Below are 15,950 nucleotides of genomic sequence, written 5' to 3'. Positions count from 1 at the left end.
AAACCTTGTCGTTTTTAGCAAATGATATAGTGTGTGCTTCCATATCTAAGATACAGGTTATGGTGTCCCCCTGGGTGAAGGAGGGAAGACTACGGACCAATTCACCTCCATGGTATAAGTTCCCACTATAAGCCCTATACAGCCACATGTCAGTAGTAGTATGATGATTATAATCTCTGACTGGCCAGCGTGAAACACCGATGCATGTGCCCTCGTTGCCTCTGTTTTCTTTGGTAATGTGAAACTAAGGAAGGAATTGGAAACATATTACTATTAACAAATTGCACCTGTTAATTTTCCCTTTACAAAGTGTTCTTACCTTCCATATAAAACAACCTGATGTGATAGCGGTCGTTGCCAAACCGTAGCCTTTCCCACCTGAGCCATGGGAGAGAATGTTTCCACTCTCTAAAGTGCAACATATAAGTTTGTGTGGATCAAATGAAAACTCTCCAATTGCAATACATTCCTCAAGACCACCAGGATTCTGTGAAAAGGTGATTATAGAAGAGAAGTGTTAGGTGGAAAGACAAAATAACATTAAGGCATGAATGATATTGTTTTCAGCTTTGTTGAACTTAAGCTTTCTTTACCCTGGCATTTATATCAACTGTCTCCCCATGCTTCCTTTCAGTCAATGGCTCTTCCCACATGTAAACAGATAAGAGCTGAAAGAGTTGCTTAACAATCTGAAAGAAAAAAACAGATAAAAAATTATAAACTGTGACAATAGTAGTAATAGGCTTTTATGCAAAACAACAAAACTATGCAAACATACCTTTTGAAGGTGATCTGAATCAGAACAAGCAGGTAATAATTTTTCTAAAATGTGGAAAGCCAAAAGCTGTGTCCGTAGACTATGAAAGCATGAAGAACCTGAAAAAGTATTATGCACCAGAAAATGTAAGTCAAGATGCATGATAAATTCGTTGTTTACTATGATTTTGAAATATTACCTAAAGAAGTCTTGTGTGATATAATGGCTATAAGTGGCTCAACCCATTTTTCAAACGTAGAAAGTCTTTTCATAACTCTGGATGAAAGGACGCGCCTCAAAAATACCAGAAAATCAGCAAGTTGGGATTCAACCACTTTACTGCTTTCCATTCCTAAAAAAGACACATGTGCTTCATCATCATAAGTCTAAAGTCAATCAGTAATAAATTAAAAAGTTTGGTCACCAGTTTTCTCTGCACCAAAGATACTGGAGTTGAGATCTTGTCTGTCAATGGTCCCTTTTTCTATTCCTTGTAGTTGTTGCAAAGTTAATAGGATATTTTGGAGCTGTTCACACATTACTTCCATGAGCTCAACTGAAATCTCTATTGGTAGAGAGTCTTCACAGGAACTGCAGAAAAAACATATTAAGTACAAAATTACATAATTTTCAACATTTTTGTTTTACAAAATATTTTAAACCGAACATGAAAAATAATTACACACCCTCACCTTGCAGCTACTGTTAAAATTTGTAACAAGCGTGCACAAGCCATTTTAACTGCCCCATTGAGCAGAGCATGTGCTGATGCTGATGCAGCAAACCAGCCCTGGTTCACCAGATAACAGCTGTTGTTGGTAAGCAACGACAGAACTTCAAGGATGCCACACTTGATGACAAGCACCAGATCAACAGGCTGGTAACAGAAATTCAGTGCGAACATTGAAGCCAACAGTAGGTGCTGGCAAGAACCTGCATAAAAAAGAGCAGAGAATAAAAATGTGTGTGTGTTTTTTTATGTGTTAATCTTAGTATTTAAACAATATCTTTACCTGGATTTTCTTTTTCCAGTAAAACTCTTTGTCTGAGACTACAAACCACCTGCTGGTAAAAAGTGTGGGCTGCAGATTGTAGCTCTCTTTGTGTATGTATGGAAGCTGAATATGTACCACCCTAGATTAGAAAACAACAGGTTAATAGTTATATTTATAATTATATAAAATTTAAAACATTGTTAACATATGTTAATATTCATTTTAGAGCTATAAGTACCATGTAATGTTGTGTTTCATAATCTGCCCCAGCATGAAAGCTGATAAGCTGTGTTCCCAAACCAAAGCAGCCACAGAGGAACTGTAACTGAACAGACTGCAGTAATGCAGTGGAGGATGCAAAACTGCCTTTTTCTTCCATTTTAGACAAGAAAGATGACATCTGACAAAGTGCTTCAAGTCGCATCTGACAACAAAAAAGCATAACAGTTAGATTTGTGGTTATTAAAATGTGGCAGTTAAAAATATTATCTACCTCAGCCCTTTGTTGTTGCTGCAGTATAGCACATGTTATGGCCCTAGGATCTGCCTGAGCACAAGGCTGTTCACTATACCATGTGGAGGATGATTCAGGCATGTGGACCAGACTTCCACAAACAAATTCAAAAACCTGATTAACAATATAAGATGTATTGCTACCATCGTGAGACAGTGATGTGGCTGGACCAATACACTGCCTCAAGCGATCCCATGCTTCTTTCATCACCCCAAGAGAACACAGAGGAAGACCTGGAAGCCATGAAAGTAATTTAAGAAAAAAAAAAAGCTCAGTAAGTTGTGCACATTTACAATTGACAAATGGGAAATATAAACTGCTTCTCACCAATTGCATTTTTGAAACACAAAGGTGTGTTTTTTATTTGGCCAGTCTGAAAACAATGAAAATGTATTAGAAGCAAAGAGAAAATAACAATGTAAAATGCTAAGCAAAATGTCTCACATATTTTTGACTGTCAGTGAACAGCAAGGAGTCAGCCATGGTGTATCTGAAATGAAAAAAATTAAAAAAAACATTGGTATGAGACAAAACTACAGTGCTGCCATTAGAACCTTAAGCACTTCCAAACTGACCTTGTTGCAGTGGCTGCAGTAGGACTAGTTTCCCGTTCTGTGGGTTCCACCCATGCCGCCCTTACACCCAGCAAAAGAAAGAGGCAGCGGGACACCACCAGATGGCACGCAGCAGGATAAGACAAGCTCTGCTCTGATGCTTGTTGTTTGTCCGACTGCTGCTTGAGATCAGAATCAAGCACTGGGCTGCCAGGGCTCTCCGCACTGCCGGGGAGGTTAGATGTGCCAAAGGACTCATACACTGTCACATTCTGTTGTACATGCATTGCTTCACGAGTGGCCATGAAGGATTCCAACACTTCTACAAAAGCCAAGCAACATAATATATTTTTGCTATATATACCAAGTATGCTGTTGAATAGGGAAGCTTCCTACCTGACAGATACATGCGGTTACCACACGGGTCTTCTCCTACCACCTCCTCCTCATTGTGGTTTGCTGGAACCTGCACCTCAACGCAGTGAGCAGACTGCTGCTCCAAATTCTTTGCTGCATCTTCTGAAGATATGCCTGTTATTTCGGCATCAGCCTCAATACTTTGAGAAGACTGGGGGTGTGTGGTTTAATTGGTTTAATAAAGCAGATTAAAAGTTAACACCACATAATTTTAATGATCAAAATCCTTATTTTGACAATTAATTTGATCATATGAGAAATATGAAATGAATTACCAGTTTGACTGAAGAAACCACTTGTGAGGTCATTGGGACATTTTTATAAGCCAACAAAGCACTTCTGACTTTATACACGGTTTCATAGACATCCAACAGCTGTTCACAAAGGTCACATCTGTTTGTGCAAAAAATGTTTTGTATCACTTTGACCCACTGACATGGCTTGTTTGTTTTAAAGAAAGATTTATTGCTAACGGTCAGACACACAAACTTTAACCATCACATTAGATCAATATCCTCAGCATCTTTGGCAGGTTCCAAGGTATAGTAACCAGATTTAGAGAGACGCTTGCATTTGTCTCTAACAGCTTAGACTACTGATATAGCTTCTCTAAACAGCTGCGCACCCAGAATGACTATGTGAGGGATTTTATCAGCACACTTACATTTTATGCATGTACAAATGGTTCCAGCCAAAGGTTTAATTACGTCCCATTAGATATGAAACTGTAAAAATGTATCACTGACCCGTTTTTCCAATATGCCTTTTCCTGTGTCCCTGTGTGCTTGAGAAGTACCGCCAAACTGCATCTACAAACAGTTTGAAGTAGGGAGTCTCCAGCAAATCCTCCAGTTTCCCACTCTAAATAAAAATCAAACATAATTTTAACAAATTCTTTACAAAAATGAAATCAAACCTGGGCACTTCAAAATGGATTTAATTTATGTTGTAAATCGTTACTGATGACATGGAAAAAACACAAAGGGGCACGTCCAGACAGGCAAAAGGGTCAGCAGCCTCTACTCGTGAAACAGTTTCTGTTTTGTGGTTTGTTTCATTGTTTCCCCTCTAATGGACCTTGTTGTTTATTGATTTATTACCATTATTTCTTGTGAGGAATCTTAATAAATGTCCAAGAAATTTCTATGAACTGAAAGAGAACCATTTACCTCTGCTGTGAGCATACTCTTCTAAATTCTGCCAGAGGCTCAGAGCTGCCCCTTTGTTAGATCCCAGAGCCAGCTCCAGTAAAATCCTAGTTTCTTCACTCAAAGTGAACTCAGTTAGCCTGGTTTCACTGGACCCAAGTAGGACCTCTTCAGTAAGCCATACCATGCTGGAGTCTATACATAGAAAATAATGTAAATATAAAATCTAGATAAAATTTGCCCACTGTCCACATATATAAAAGAAGTAACTTCCTACCTAGATGTTCAAAGTCTGCCTCAAGTCCATTGCGCAGTAAGATGTTTGAGAGCCAAGCCTCTGATTCTTTCTCCTGCTGTGAGGGAGTTGGACCTAGCAGCATCCCACCAAGGCACCGGCCAACGGCCAATGCAACTGATCTTTCCAAGTCTAACAGCCAAACCCACATACATTCCTCTTCATTTTGTAATGTGCTTTTTCCTGTACAAATCCAAGTGTAAGAACCATTACTTGATTTATCACACACGCACACACACACGCACACATATCACATATATATATATCGCATATATATTATATATTATATATAATATATGTATATGCGTGTGTGTGTGTGTGTGTGTGTGTGTGTGTGTGTGTGTGTGTGTGTGTGTGTGTGTGTGTATGTATATATATATATATATATATATATATATATATATATTTTTTTTTTTTTTTTTTTTTTTTTACCTTGGCTTGAGTTTTGACAATCCACTTTGAGCTCTTCTTCCTCTTGTTGGGTTGTTTCTGGCAGCACTTTGGTAAAATTGTTAAGACTCTCTAGCAATGCCAACAGCTGGCTCAGGAGAGGTTGTACTGTACTTAAAGGAAGCAGCAGCAGAGAATACATAACCTGGCACAGCAGACTACCAGACACAGAGTTGAAGAGCACCACTGGAATAAATAACACAAATATTAGATTTTACTGTAGCTTATAAATATATACAATAAGTTCACTCACTATGGAGCTTTTCCATAATTTGCTTGTCCATCAAGCTCTGTTTTATAAGTTTAGTTGACCTCCTTAGTGTCTCAGCAGCACAAGGCAGCAGAAGATATAGATGCTCACACAGTAAAGTCACACTGTTATCATCCTGAATATGACAACAGTGTTAGTTCTAGTTATCAATAACAGTAAAACAGATATTCATCCCTTAGAAAAGATAAATGGAAGAACCTCAGGAGATGAGACAACGCAGCAATGAGCAAGCAGGTGTTTATGAAGTCCTGATAGCAGTTGGTGAAAGTATGACGGAGGATCTGTCTGGTCATGACTTTCAGACAATAACTGTTTGTCACTGTTTTTCTCCAATTCACCAAATGCACGTTCCTACAAGACATCGTGATAATCACAAAACAGCTACATCCATTAAAGTGCCAACAGAATGTACAGGACGGTCACTTGCAAAGGTATCTACCGTATAAAATCCAATACTGAGAAGCAAAGTCCTGAGTAAGACTTCTGCCATGTGTAAGGGGTCAAAGGGTTCACCATTGCTAGACACCGAAAAAGGCTGAGCTGACGAGACGGGTGCCAAAGGAAGTCCCAGGCCATTCGCCTCCCCAAAACTGCTGTACCCAAGTAAAGAAGCTATGTGGTTTTGGTCCTGAAGGCTGCTGAGAACCATGTCTAATTGAAGACGCTACAAACAAAAATATGTGACGCATTCAATGTGGATAACAAAAAAACCTGCACAAAGCATCACCAACCTGTCCTTTAGAGAGATTGCTCAAACTATGTGGGCCTTGTGGAAGAAGAGATAGCAGAAGCTCTGTCCTTTCTCTCAGTGGTGGTAGCAGCAAAGATGCTCCGATGGAAAGTGTATTCAGGACAGCCTATTGACAAACAGAAAAAGAAAACTGAATAACATTTGGGGAATACATAATCTACGTTTTATTTTGGTCAAGTCTCAGTTTTCACCTGCTGTATCTCATCTGGCATATTGGTATCTATGAGTCTGAACAGAAGGTTACGCAGAGGCCTGCTCTGTGCTCCCAAAACAATTGCACCCGTGCCCCCCGCGTGTGCCAAGGACAAATGGATAGACAACAGCTTCATGCACAATAAAAGGAATTGATGATGATCTCTGAGTGTATAAAGAGACCAAGAGAAGTGGGTTAATAATTAGAACGAAGGAAGGGGTTAGTAAATATGTTATGATTGATGCAGAACGTTTTAACAGTTTACTATATGAGTCCTGAAAAAGAAACATACGTTTTAGATAAGAAAGGGGCAGGTGGTGTATCATTCTCAATGCCATCACAGTAATTTTCCAAGAAGTTGCGCAGATAAACAAATGTACTCTCTTCTAGATCCACACAAAAGGGTCTATGCCAAGCCACCAACTGCCTGGGAAAAGAATACAGTATGATGGAAGATGTTTAGACAAATAGGGTAAGGTGCTTATATGAAGATGAAATACCTGTCTGTAGGTACTGCTGTCCATGCCAAGCTATGTGAGGTCCCAGCTGTTATCTGCTGTATTGACACCCCCTCCAAACCAAGCACCTTCTTGGGTTTGGTAATAGGTGTGGAAGAATGCCCTTGTCCACACTGGCCCATTGTGTTGTTTCCCCATGCATATACTTCATTTTCTGTAGACATAAAGTTACGTTAGAATCACTCAATTCAGCATAATATAAATATGGCGTGTTTTTACCATGGGAAAGTGCAAGACAGTGACTATCTCCACAAGAGATATCAATAATTTTAGTGATACTCAAGTCCTCTATGAACCTTGGACGCAGAGAGGTTGTTTCAGAAGAACCACAACCTAGGCATGAGCCACATCCCCAGGCAAACACCTTAATAGATAGAAAAGAGATCAAATACAGAAATCAAGCTATGAATTACTACTTCTGGTATAAGATAAGAAGAACAGAAGTCAATTCAACTTTCTTATACATACGTCTAGACATTTACTGGTATATATTTGCATGTGTCATGTACCCCCATACTGGTACATAACCCACATGACAAACCTCACCTGTCCAGCAGAGGTAAGGGCTAGAGATGACTGGCTTCCTGCGCACACTTTTCTGATGATAAAACCTTGCAGGGCTTCTATGACCTTGGGTCGATACACCCGGTTGGTGTCGCCGTGACCTAGTTTACCTGCAACAGTGAGTCGTTTTATGAGGCACAAACATAACTGCTTGTAGTTATACGTCACTAGAATATACCATTGTCCCCTCCTCCAAATGACCACACAGTGCGTCCATCTTGTGCCACTGCAATGGTGTGAGAGCTGCCGCAGGCTACTTGGCCCACACTGCTGATATCCTTTACCAAAGTGGGAACATTTCGGCTTTGACTGTCACCATGACCTGGACAGAGAAATGCTGTTAACATCATATTCCATTTTCTATGTATGTAATCAATGAGAAGCTTAATCTCTCACCTAGTCTACCAAAATCCCCTTCTCCCCAAGTATAAAGCTCTCCATCACTAGTCACAGCAGCACTGTGCCTGTAACCAGCAGACACGCAGACCACCACCTGGTATACATGAAAATAAATTGCAGTCATCTTTAATCTTTGTACATTTAAAAATTATATAAATAAAAGATGTCTACCTTGCCAACCAGCGGCCCTTGAATAATTTTTGGATATTTCTGTGTTGCACTGTTTCCATGACCTAGTTTTCCGTACTCTCCATCACCCCAGCTGAAGACCTGAAAGAGGAAAAAAGTAAATATTCATGTTATATATTTAAACTTACTTCAGTACCTAATACTACATACCTCTCCTTCTACAGTAATGGCTAAGGTGTGGCCATCAGAGCCCTTAGAAGAGGATACTTTCTTCATGTTTCTGTGGGGTTCCAACACAAGTTTCTTGGGAATAGACTGGTTGTTGGAGTCTCCCAGTCCCAATCGTCCATAGCTTCCTTTACCACATGCTTTCACTGATCCATCTTCTGACACTGAAAAGGTGCAGTACTGTCCAGCTTCAATCTGCACATGATTTAATATTTGGTTACAATGATAAATACTAAAGTGTTGATGTTATCACTCCTACTAAAAGCCCTACCATTTGCGCATCACTGAAGCCCTGTGTAAGTTTAGGTAGAAGGATTTTCTCAAGAGTCCCTTCTGCAAGCTGATGGCTGCTGTTACTGCCCCACACATAGACCATAACAGTGTCACTGTCTGTGCTCTGCATTGCATCGCTATTACAAGAGCACAGGCAGTAGGATGCCAGATTACAAACCTGTTTAAGAAAAGAAATGAGCCTTCACTCGTTTTTGGACCCATACAATCAGTTAATTGTGTGATTCTCACCTCCTCAAAGAGACAGAGAGCTGCCTGGGAAAGCTGACAATATCCTTCTAGATCCTTCTTTAGCACTTGAAGATTGACACAGTCACCCCGTACACCCTTTGGAGATGCAAGTTGTATTTAGAATACAATTGTTCATAGTTCATTACAAAAGCCTTTTTTAAAAATACAAATAGCAATGCTTCATTTAGTAGGAATGTCCTTAGGGATTATTTAATTTAGTGAATTTATACCTGTGATAATTCAGGTCACAAAATAATAGTACGATCTCAAAAACAATAACTGTGATAATTTTAGAATTAAATTTAAGTCTTTTCAATTCAATCTATATTCCAATAAAGAAAAGTTAAATTTAAAATTGTTTTTATTTCAAGTTTATGTTATTAACTTTATTTTTCATAAAGTTTAATTTAATAAAGCTGGCCACTAGAGGATAGCGATCTATAAACGCAATGTGAATAAAAGTGAATTTGTGACATCCCTACGTATCAGTAAATGCTAATGTATTTGAAAGTGATTAATATTACGATTAGAATTAGACATACAGAAAAGTGCCTCATCTGAAGAAGAGTTTGATGGATGACATCAAATCCCACACTGACAGACTGCTGGGAGTCACAAGCAAAGCAGGACTGTGAAGCAGCCAGTGCCACCTCCACCCACTCCAGCAGGTATCTGAGAGAGCCTCTCTGCATGGCCAGGCCCAGCAGCAACTCCAGGGAGAGCCTCCGGCCCGTTACGTCCGCACCACCTGCTCCACTACTAACAGACGTCTTCTTCAGGAAGTCACCAACCTGTGCAAGGCAGTCCAATCCCACAGTGGGGATCTTGTTCTCATTGGCCAGAGACAAGGGGGGCAGTGAGGCCAGCACAGAGGAGGCTGTAGAGAGCACATCATTGCACAGTACTGACTCTGGGTGCACAGAGGCAGCAAACCTCCAGTTCTGCTGCAACAATGAGAACAGTAGACTCAAACCTGTCCGCACACCCATCTCTATCAAAACATCTGTGCCAGATTTCACTTTACACATCCCGCTGGGGAGGAATGGCTCAGAGGCCAGTTCCACCTGTCCATTTTGAGGCCCATTATCTGTAGCCTGGGCATGCAGCTGTGTCCGAAATTTGTCGTGATATTTACTGTGCAGTGCGTAGAAGATCCGTTGTAGAACTACAAGCCTGTGCTGAAGACCAAAGTTGTAGGAGGTTTGTGTCAGCATACGGTGTGCCAGCCATCGCTGGCTATGAAGTAGAGATGACAAATACTCTTCTTTCTCCACTGAGGCACAAGACTCACATTCAAAGTCTGGCAGTCGTGGTCCAATAAGCTCCTGGACAGGTGGGGCAAGTGTTACCACTTCCTTATTGTGAAGTAGTTTATTGTAAAGTGCAGATGCTCCATTTCGAGTGGCTGTCTGTGTACTGTCCTCAGTGGCCCAGGAACTGTTGAAATGCTCCTGCCACTTCAGCAACAAAGGGTTCTGGCCCGGCATCATGACTGGACATTATAAAAATGTGCAATTTGAACCTAGAAAGTGAGAAAATATATCACAACTTTTGGAAACAAACAACATTTACTGCTACCCACTTTATTAATATATTATTAGTACTTGATAAATATAACTGCCTGAGAAATGTCCCTAGTTGCTTTGCTCAGTGCCAGCTAAGTTCCTCCTGCATATTTCACCAGTAAATGAGTGCTACCTAACATCTGTGAAGCACATAAATATATTAAGCTTATATGTATGATATGTTTCTGAACATAAAACAACTAATTGCACTAGGATTCACTCTGTATACAGTAGTTTAAGAGTCATATCTTCACAGAATGCAGTTGTTATGGTCAAGTCTGGGCAAGGGTCAAACCTGACGCCTTGACATATGATACAGTTGCATGCAGAGGCCAATGGGGGCCACAGTGTGTTTGACTGCTCCACTTATTTACACTATAAATGTTCCAATTCCTTTCTTCATAATAATCCACCAAATGATATTAAACTTTAAAGACTGTGGACAATGTAGTTTAATGCCATACAGTGGAAAGTTCTAAGCAAAGCAACCATGGAGCCATGGAGGGACAACCAGGTACTGGCCAGTGTCTGTCAGATGCCATGACTATGCCTGAAATGTTCCACAGTATGACTTTAAATAGTTTTACATTACATTTTTTTTCTATTACAAGGGGTTTTATAGCTCAACAAAGAAGAAGGGAAAAAAAAAAACCAAAAAAAAACGTTATTGTGACTGGGCAGGGTTGCCTCTCCACAGATGTGGCCTGTAACTTGGTCTGGATGGTCTCCATGAAGATAGAAAGGTACCATACTGTGAAACATTCCAGACAAACCAATAACATGCCCATGGAGAAAAGCATTTGACAGAACCTCCACCAGAAGAGTTACACAATGCACCTTTACCTATAAGTACTATTAAAGAATGTTTCAATTTAACAATTCACAATAAAAAAGGACCTTAAATCTAAATTTACGGGATACATGTGGGAGACAGAGTTGCACACCTTCTTGTTGGCCTGGGGGCTGTGGAGGCTATATGGTTTCCAGTCTGTCCAAAAATAACACTACACATTGATATAGTAAAGAGCTTAGTCTGACATGACATGTTTAAGGTGCTGCAAGCAGCGCTCTTCAAAACAGACAAAATTATTATAAATAAAATAATGTCAAGGAAATTGGAATAAAAAATTGCCGGCCCACAGGATGACTTCCCTATCTTTTCCACAATCAGGATAGGATGTTTTATGTTCCAGCTGTTGTCATGGTGTTCTCAGCACTCATCACAGTATTGCACCACTGCACCAGAACTGGGCTATGAAAGACAGCTCCATCCCGGGCATATGACGTTTGCAAGATTGATAATTTAATATAGGCCTTGGTAAAGGAGTGCTTGGGAAATGGCACTTAGACAAGATTTAATCTACAGGCTGTAACACATTTCACGTTTGCTCTATCATTCACAAGAATATCAAAAACCGTTTAGTAGCATTAACTATGAATGAAAGCTGCAATGACACATCCTCCCCCGCTTTCTCCAGCCTTTCTCAGTGCATCTCTCTTGTTGTAAGCGCTTTTATGACTAGGCTATGTTGTATCATTCAGTCCTCAGCCTTCTATTTTTGTTATTTCGTGCTACATTAACGCCAGCGCCTAAATAAATCAATTGTACGGGCTGTCTTTAGAGTGACATTCGCAAACACCGGTAAGCTATCATTATTGTGCATATGCGATGACAGCTGAGCTAACACTGGCTGCAATGCAGAGCTAGTAGTACGCTTATGGCTGTCAAAGACGACCAGATCCCTCGCGTTCAGTTTATGAAACACGAAACAGACCGTTGCTAGATCCATTCAAAGGTGTAACATCTTGTGTATCAATAGAGCTGTGAGGGACGTGTGAGTTACCTTGCCAGTAAAGTCCAGCGGGATGTTTTGCGCTACCTGCGCTGTCCCAGTGAGGTCTCCCTTGGACCATTCCAACCTTCTCCAGTGTCAGCTGCGCTTATTCAGCGGACAGCGGGGTGGGCTCAGGGCATCGCTGATATGGTGATATTACATTACTGCCACCATGTGTCCAGGAAGGCGAAGTGTCATTTGCAGCATCATGACCACAATGCTCTAGAGACCCGCTGCTTAATTGAAAATTGGGCCCTACTTTTCACAGTGTAAGGACCCAAGTGAATCACACCCAGGGTAATCCATGGTGCTTCTCACAGCATACATGTTTTGTGATGCCAGAGCAGTAAATTCTATTGCGTTGTTTCCTGTTTGTTTGCATCCGTTCCTAGGAAGTTGTGGTCCACACTATAAACCTGGATTCTCAGCCTAGTCACGGAGTTTGGGGGTTCCGTTACTTAAAAACAAACCAAAGAAAACTTGTGACATCAGGTCACACAACTTCAATTCCTGGATGGAGTTAATCCCACTTCCAAGCCGGATTTCTAAAAAAGGGACTGACTGGCAGAAACACGACAACACCGGATTGAGGAAATTGACAAGGGCAAGCCATGCTCAAAACAAAGTTGTTAGATGCTGATAACCATAGGCTAACCTGATGCGCTACAGATCACTTCACTCAAGTCTTCCAGAGGCATTCAGCACCATCCCAAAGACAGCAGCCCTCTCAGTCTCCAGTCGCTCATCTAGCATGTCTTTTCTGCTTATCACGGTCTTATCTTCACTTGTGGTAGGGGATGCTGAAGCGTGGGGCGTCAGTGTAAAGTACGCGGTAAACTGTCCGGACAGATGCAACCCAGCCGCGTGCGGGACGCAACGCTGCGCACGGACCGTCCTGGATGACTGCGGATGTTGCCAAGTCTGTGCTGCCGGCAGAGGCGAGCACTGCTACCGCACAGTGTCTGGGATGCACGGGGTGAAGTGTGGACCTGGCTTATTCTGCGAGTTCTACAAGGATGAAGATGATTATGGAGATGAATATGGAGTCTGCAAAGGTGCGTGCATAAGCAGTGCTGATTTACGTAGCTGCTCTGGTGGGCTGCATTTAGTCTCTTCTTGCTATTTTTTATTCTGCCTTGAAATATTGTAGGCTAAACAGTTTTTTTCAGTGGTCGAGAAATCACCTGTCAAGTGAAAAAAACAAAGGCTGATTCCATAAATGGTGCACCGATTTTCTGATATCTTAGTCTACCTGCAATGGCAGAAGGACATGATACCTGTCCTAATGTTGTTTCTTCTTTTACAGACTGTCTCTTTGGAACTTATGGGGTTGAATGCCGCAAAACATGTAACTGCAAAGGGGGGATCTGTGACCGAGAGACAGGAGCATGTCTAACTCTCCGCTTTTTTGGCAAACTTACTAGCAAACTCAAACCTGAAATACAAGCAGGTAAATTTTGAAATCTGCAAATTAAAAGTATCCTATTTTTTCTGTCAATCTTAGATAGTCTACCTAAATAAAAAAATACTTTGTTATTTAAAAATGTATAATTTACTTCACATTTATTTAAATAGACATTAGGAATTATTATGCATAATAAACAATCTAATCTTGTTTGAAGCAGAGGCTGGATCTGGTGAATTGAGCACTCAACAGAACACAGTGCAACACTCAGTCAAAGCTCCCAAGTGGCTCAACCCTCGCTGACCAGCAATGAGCCGACTGGAGTCACCTGTGTAAATGTAGCATTAACTTATGAATCATATGATCTGAATATGTATTTTATTCACTTTAAACAATATTGGCCTCCACTATAACTGCATTTTGTAATAGGCCTATGTAAACATAAAAGGAAACAAGAAGCAATGTACAGCACAAACTCATCTAAATATAAATTCTGTGAATGTTATTAAAACGCACCCTTTAATAAAACATTGTCGTCGTTAATGGTTTGTGTATTGATTTTGCACAGGTTAATTTAAATGCTGAACATGGAACTGCCTTAAGTGTCCTATAGTGCCCTATATTCACTTAATAGCAACTAAATATTGTGTTCCTCTGTTCATTGAGAGGATTTAAATTCTTATGCAAATGCACTATAATCATTATTCAACAGTCAGGACATAATGCAATTCCATTGCTTTTTAATGTGTTCTTAAATAAAGATAAAATAAAAAGCCTGTATAGACAGGATTTGAAATTGTGGTCTGCATACCTATCATTTTAATGAGCACTAATACAACACTTAATCTATTTGTCAATTTGTTCTTCACTTCATTTTGTTCACAGGTTGCATTCATAGAATTTAATATAATCGCATGTTTATACGGTATATATATATATATATATAGAGAGAGAGAGAGAGAGAGAGAGAGAGAGAGAGAGAGAGAGAGAGAGAGAGAGAGAGAGAGAGAGAGAGAGAGAGAGAGAGAGAGAGAGAGAGAGAGAGAGAGAGAGAGAGAGAGATGCCTTTTGCTGACAGCTGACGACAATTGCCCCTGTGAGTGAATAATTCCACAAATTTAATGTTATTTGCAATTTGTCTATTAGAAATTAAAGAAAGAAAATTATACAAAGAAATCTTTGGCTGGGCCCCAAATGAACCCATATTCACTAATATTGTGGCTCATAGTTGATAGTTGTTCAGTATTCAATATGGCTGTTCTGATCTATGGTGGATCTGAAATACCCTGTACAGAGTAGCAGGCATACTTTAATCACTAAATCACTGTGTAGTTTCCAGAGGTCTCACCTTTGACTCTTGACTTGTACAAAAGTGTTTTCCAGTATTCAGCTTGTTTATTTCCCATGCTTCCTGACACCTGTGAAAATGACCCTTTTTCCTGTTGTTGTTGTGTCTGCCCTGGACAAGAATGTCAAAAGCAAGAATTCCTTTTTTTCGCTTGATGCAAAAATACATCACAAGACAAACATACAATTGCATTGGAAGCAAAATGCAAAGTAGGACATCATTTGCTATTAAAAGATATCTTTGGGTAGATGATAAGTTTCCATTCAGACATCAACAAGGTCAACATTGGGTCCCCATGCAGTGCCTCAGGTATGAGGCTAATGTGGTGTGTTTGGACGTACTCAACCTCAAGTGTTCCTCTGATTCTCTGAGAACAGCATGTTGAGCCTTGTGACCAAACAAAAGGCCGGCGAAAACAACAGGAAGGAGTTGGTGAGAATGCCCTTTATCTGAGTCCCTGAACACGTCACGGCCTCTGAAGAAACAAAGCTATAGTAAAAAGAATACTAATTTATTAACAATACACTTTAACAACCTGCTTATTGTAATTACTAGAGGGCCTGATTGGAGATCTATGTTTATACTGACAATAAGGACATTGCTGATGTGATTTTTGATGCAATTGATTTAAGTAGTGCTATTTAGATGATGCTTGTTTTAGAGACATGTAATGTAGAAAAAAAATAAAAATAAAATAAACATCGATAACTGTGCACGTTCTTTAAAATAAATAAATCAATAAAATGCTAAAAACAGCAAATAACAAATAAATGGCTAAGAAATTGCTAAACTGAACTGACTTAATCGCATAGAAAATCTTAAATAGTGTTCTCATTTTGAACACAAGAGGGAGCCAGTGTCTCAAGAAATTATAGTGACTATTTTCTATATACTAATACTAATTTGCAGCGATGTAAAAAACAAAGTTTCTGTGAATTAATTTTCATTTGTAATTGGTGTGCAGTGGTAGTAGAAATTTATTTTTAATGTCATTAAGTAAGTATTTACTTGTTATTTGGTTACTAATGAATACTTAATCAAAGTAAACATGCCAGTGTATGCAGAGTTTTGTACATTTTGAACTTTTTCCAC

General features: G+C 39.9%; 2 protein-coding genes across 3 annotated transcripts in view; one reads left to right on the top strand and one right to left on the bottom strand.

Annotated features, from left to right (window-relative positions):
• The window catches only part of LOC110160611 (probable E3 ubiquitin-protein ligase HERC1), a 33,477-nt gene extending 21,262 nt beyond the window's left edge, over positions 1-12,215 (bottom strand). Inside the window, 36 exon segments of the mRNA XM_055153509.1 lie at positions 5-244; positions 320-487; positions 594-689; positions 779-876; positions 957-1,109; positions 1,182-1,348; positions 1,450-1,690; positions 1,771-1,891; positions 1,991-2,176; positions 2,246-2,499; positions 2,594-2,639; positions 2,711-2,756; positions 2,842-3,142; positions 3,217-3,388; positions 3,513-3,630; positions 3,984-4,098; positions 4,407-4,580; positions 4,663-4,863; positions 5,113-5,316; positions 5,384-5,516; positions 5,600-5,752; positions 5,841-6,065; positions 6,133-6,258; positions 6,344-6,509; positions 6,638-6,772; positions 6,846-7,017; positions 7,083-7,227; positions 7,410-7,537; positions 7,606-7,749; positions 7,824-7,920; positions 7,998-8,096; positions 8,166-8,378; positions 8,455-8,634; positions 8,706-8,801; positions 9,248-10,227; positions 12,115-12,215. Coding sequence (XP_055009484.1) covers positions 5-244; positions 320-487; positions 594-689; positions 779-876; positions 957-1,109; positions 1,182-1,348; positions 1,450-1,690; positions 1,771-1,891; positions 1,991-2,176; positions 2,246-2,499; positions 2,594-2,639; positions 2,711-2,756; positions 2,842-3,142; positions 3,217-3,388; positions 3,513-3,630; positions 3,984-4,098; positions 4,407-4,580; positions 4,663-4,863; positions 5,113-5,316; positions 5,384-5,516; positions 5,600-5,752; positions 5,841-6,065; positions 6,133-6,258; positions 6,344-6,509; positions 6,638-6,772; positions 6,846-7,017; positions 7,083-7,227; positions 7,410-7,537; positions 7,606-7,749; positions 7,824-7,920; positions 7,998-8,096; positions 8,166-8,378; positions 8,455-8,634; positions 8,706-8,801; positions 9,248-10,195 — 6,261 coding nt within the window. The 5' untranslated portion in view covers positions 10,196-10,227; positions 12,115-12,215.
• Positions 12,216-12,743: 528 nt separating this feature from the next.
• Positions 12,744-14,022, top strand: esm1 (endothelial cell-specific molecule 1). Of its 2 annotated transcripts, none has more exons than XM_020925266.2 (3): positions 12,744-13,160; positions 13,412-13,555; positions 13,731-14,022. In XM_020925266.2, the coding sequence occupies exons 1-3, from the start codon at positions 12,764-12,766 to the stop codon at positions 13,811-13,813; spliced, it is 624 nt and encodes a 207-aa protein (XP_020780925.1). In that variant the 5' UTR covers positions 12,744-12,763; the 3' UTR covers positions 13,814-14,022. The 2 variants fall into 2 exon arrangements, with proteins under 2 accessions (XP_020780925.1, XP_055009923.1); XM_055153948.1 differs by having other exon boundaries at positions 13,728-14,022.
• Positions 14,023-15,950: the final 1,928 nt, after the last annotated feature.

This window comes from Boleophthalmus pectinirostris, unplaced genomic scaffold (assembly GCF_026225935.1).
Source record: "Boleophthalmus pectinirostris isolate CB_2022bp ecotype Guang Dong unplaced genomic scaffold, ASM2622593v1 HiC_scaffold_18, whole genome shotgun sequence".
NCBI lineage: Eukaryota > Metazoa > Chordata > Actinopteri > Gobiiformes > Gobiidae > Boleophthalmus > Boleophthalmus pectinirostris.
Note: the sequence above shows the minus strand (reverse complement) of the source record. Positions and strands in the feature narration are given on the sequence as shown.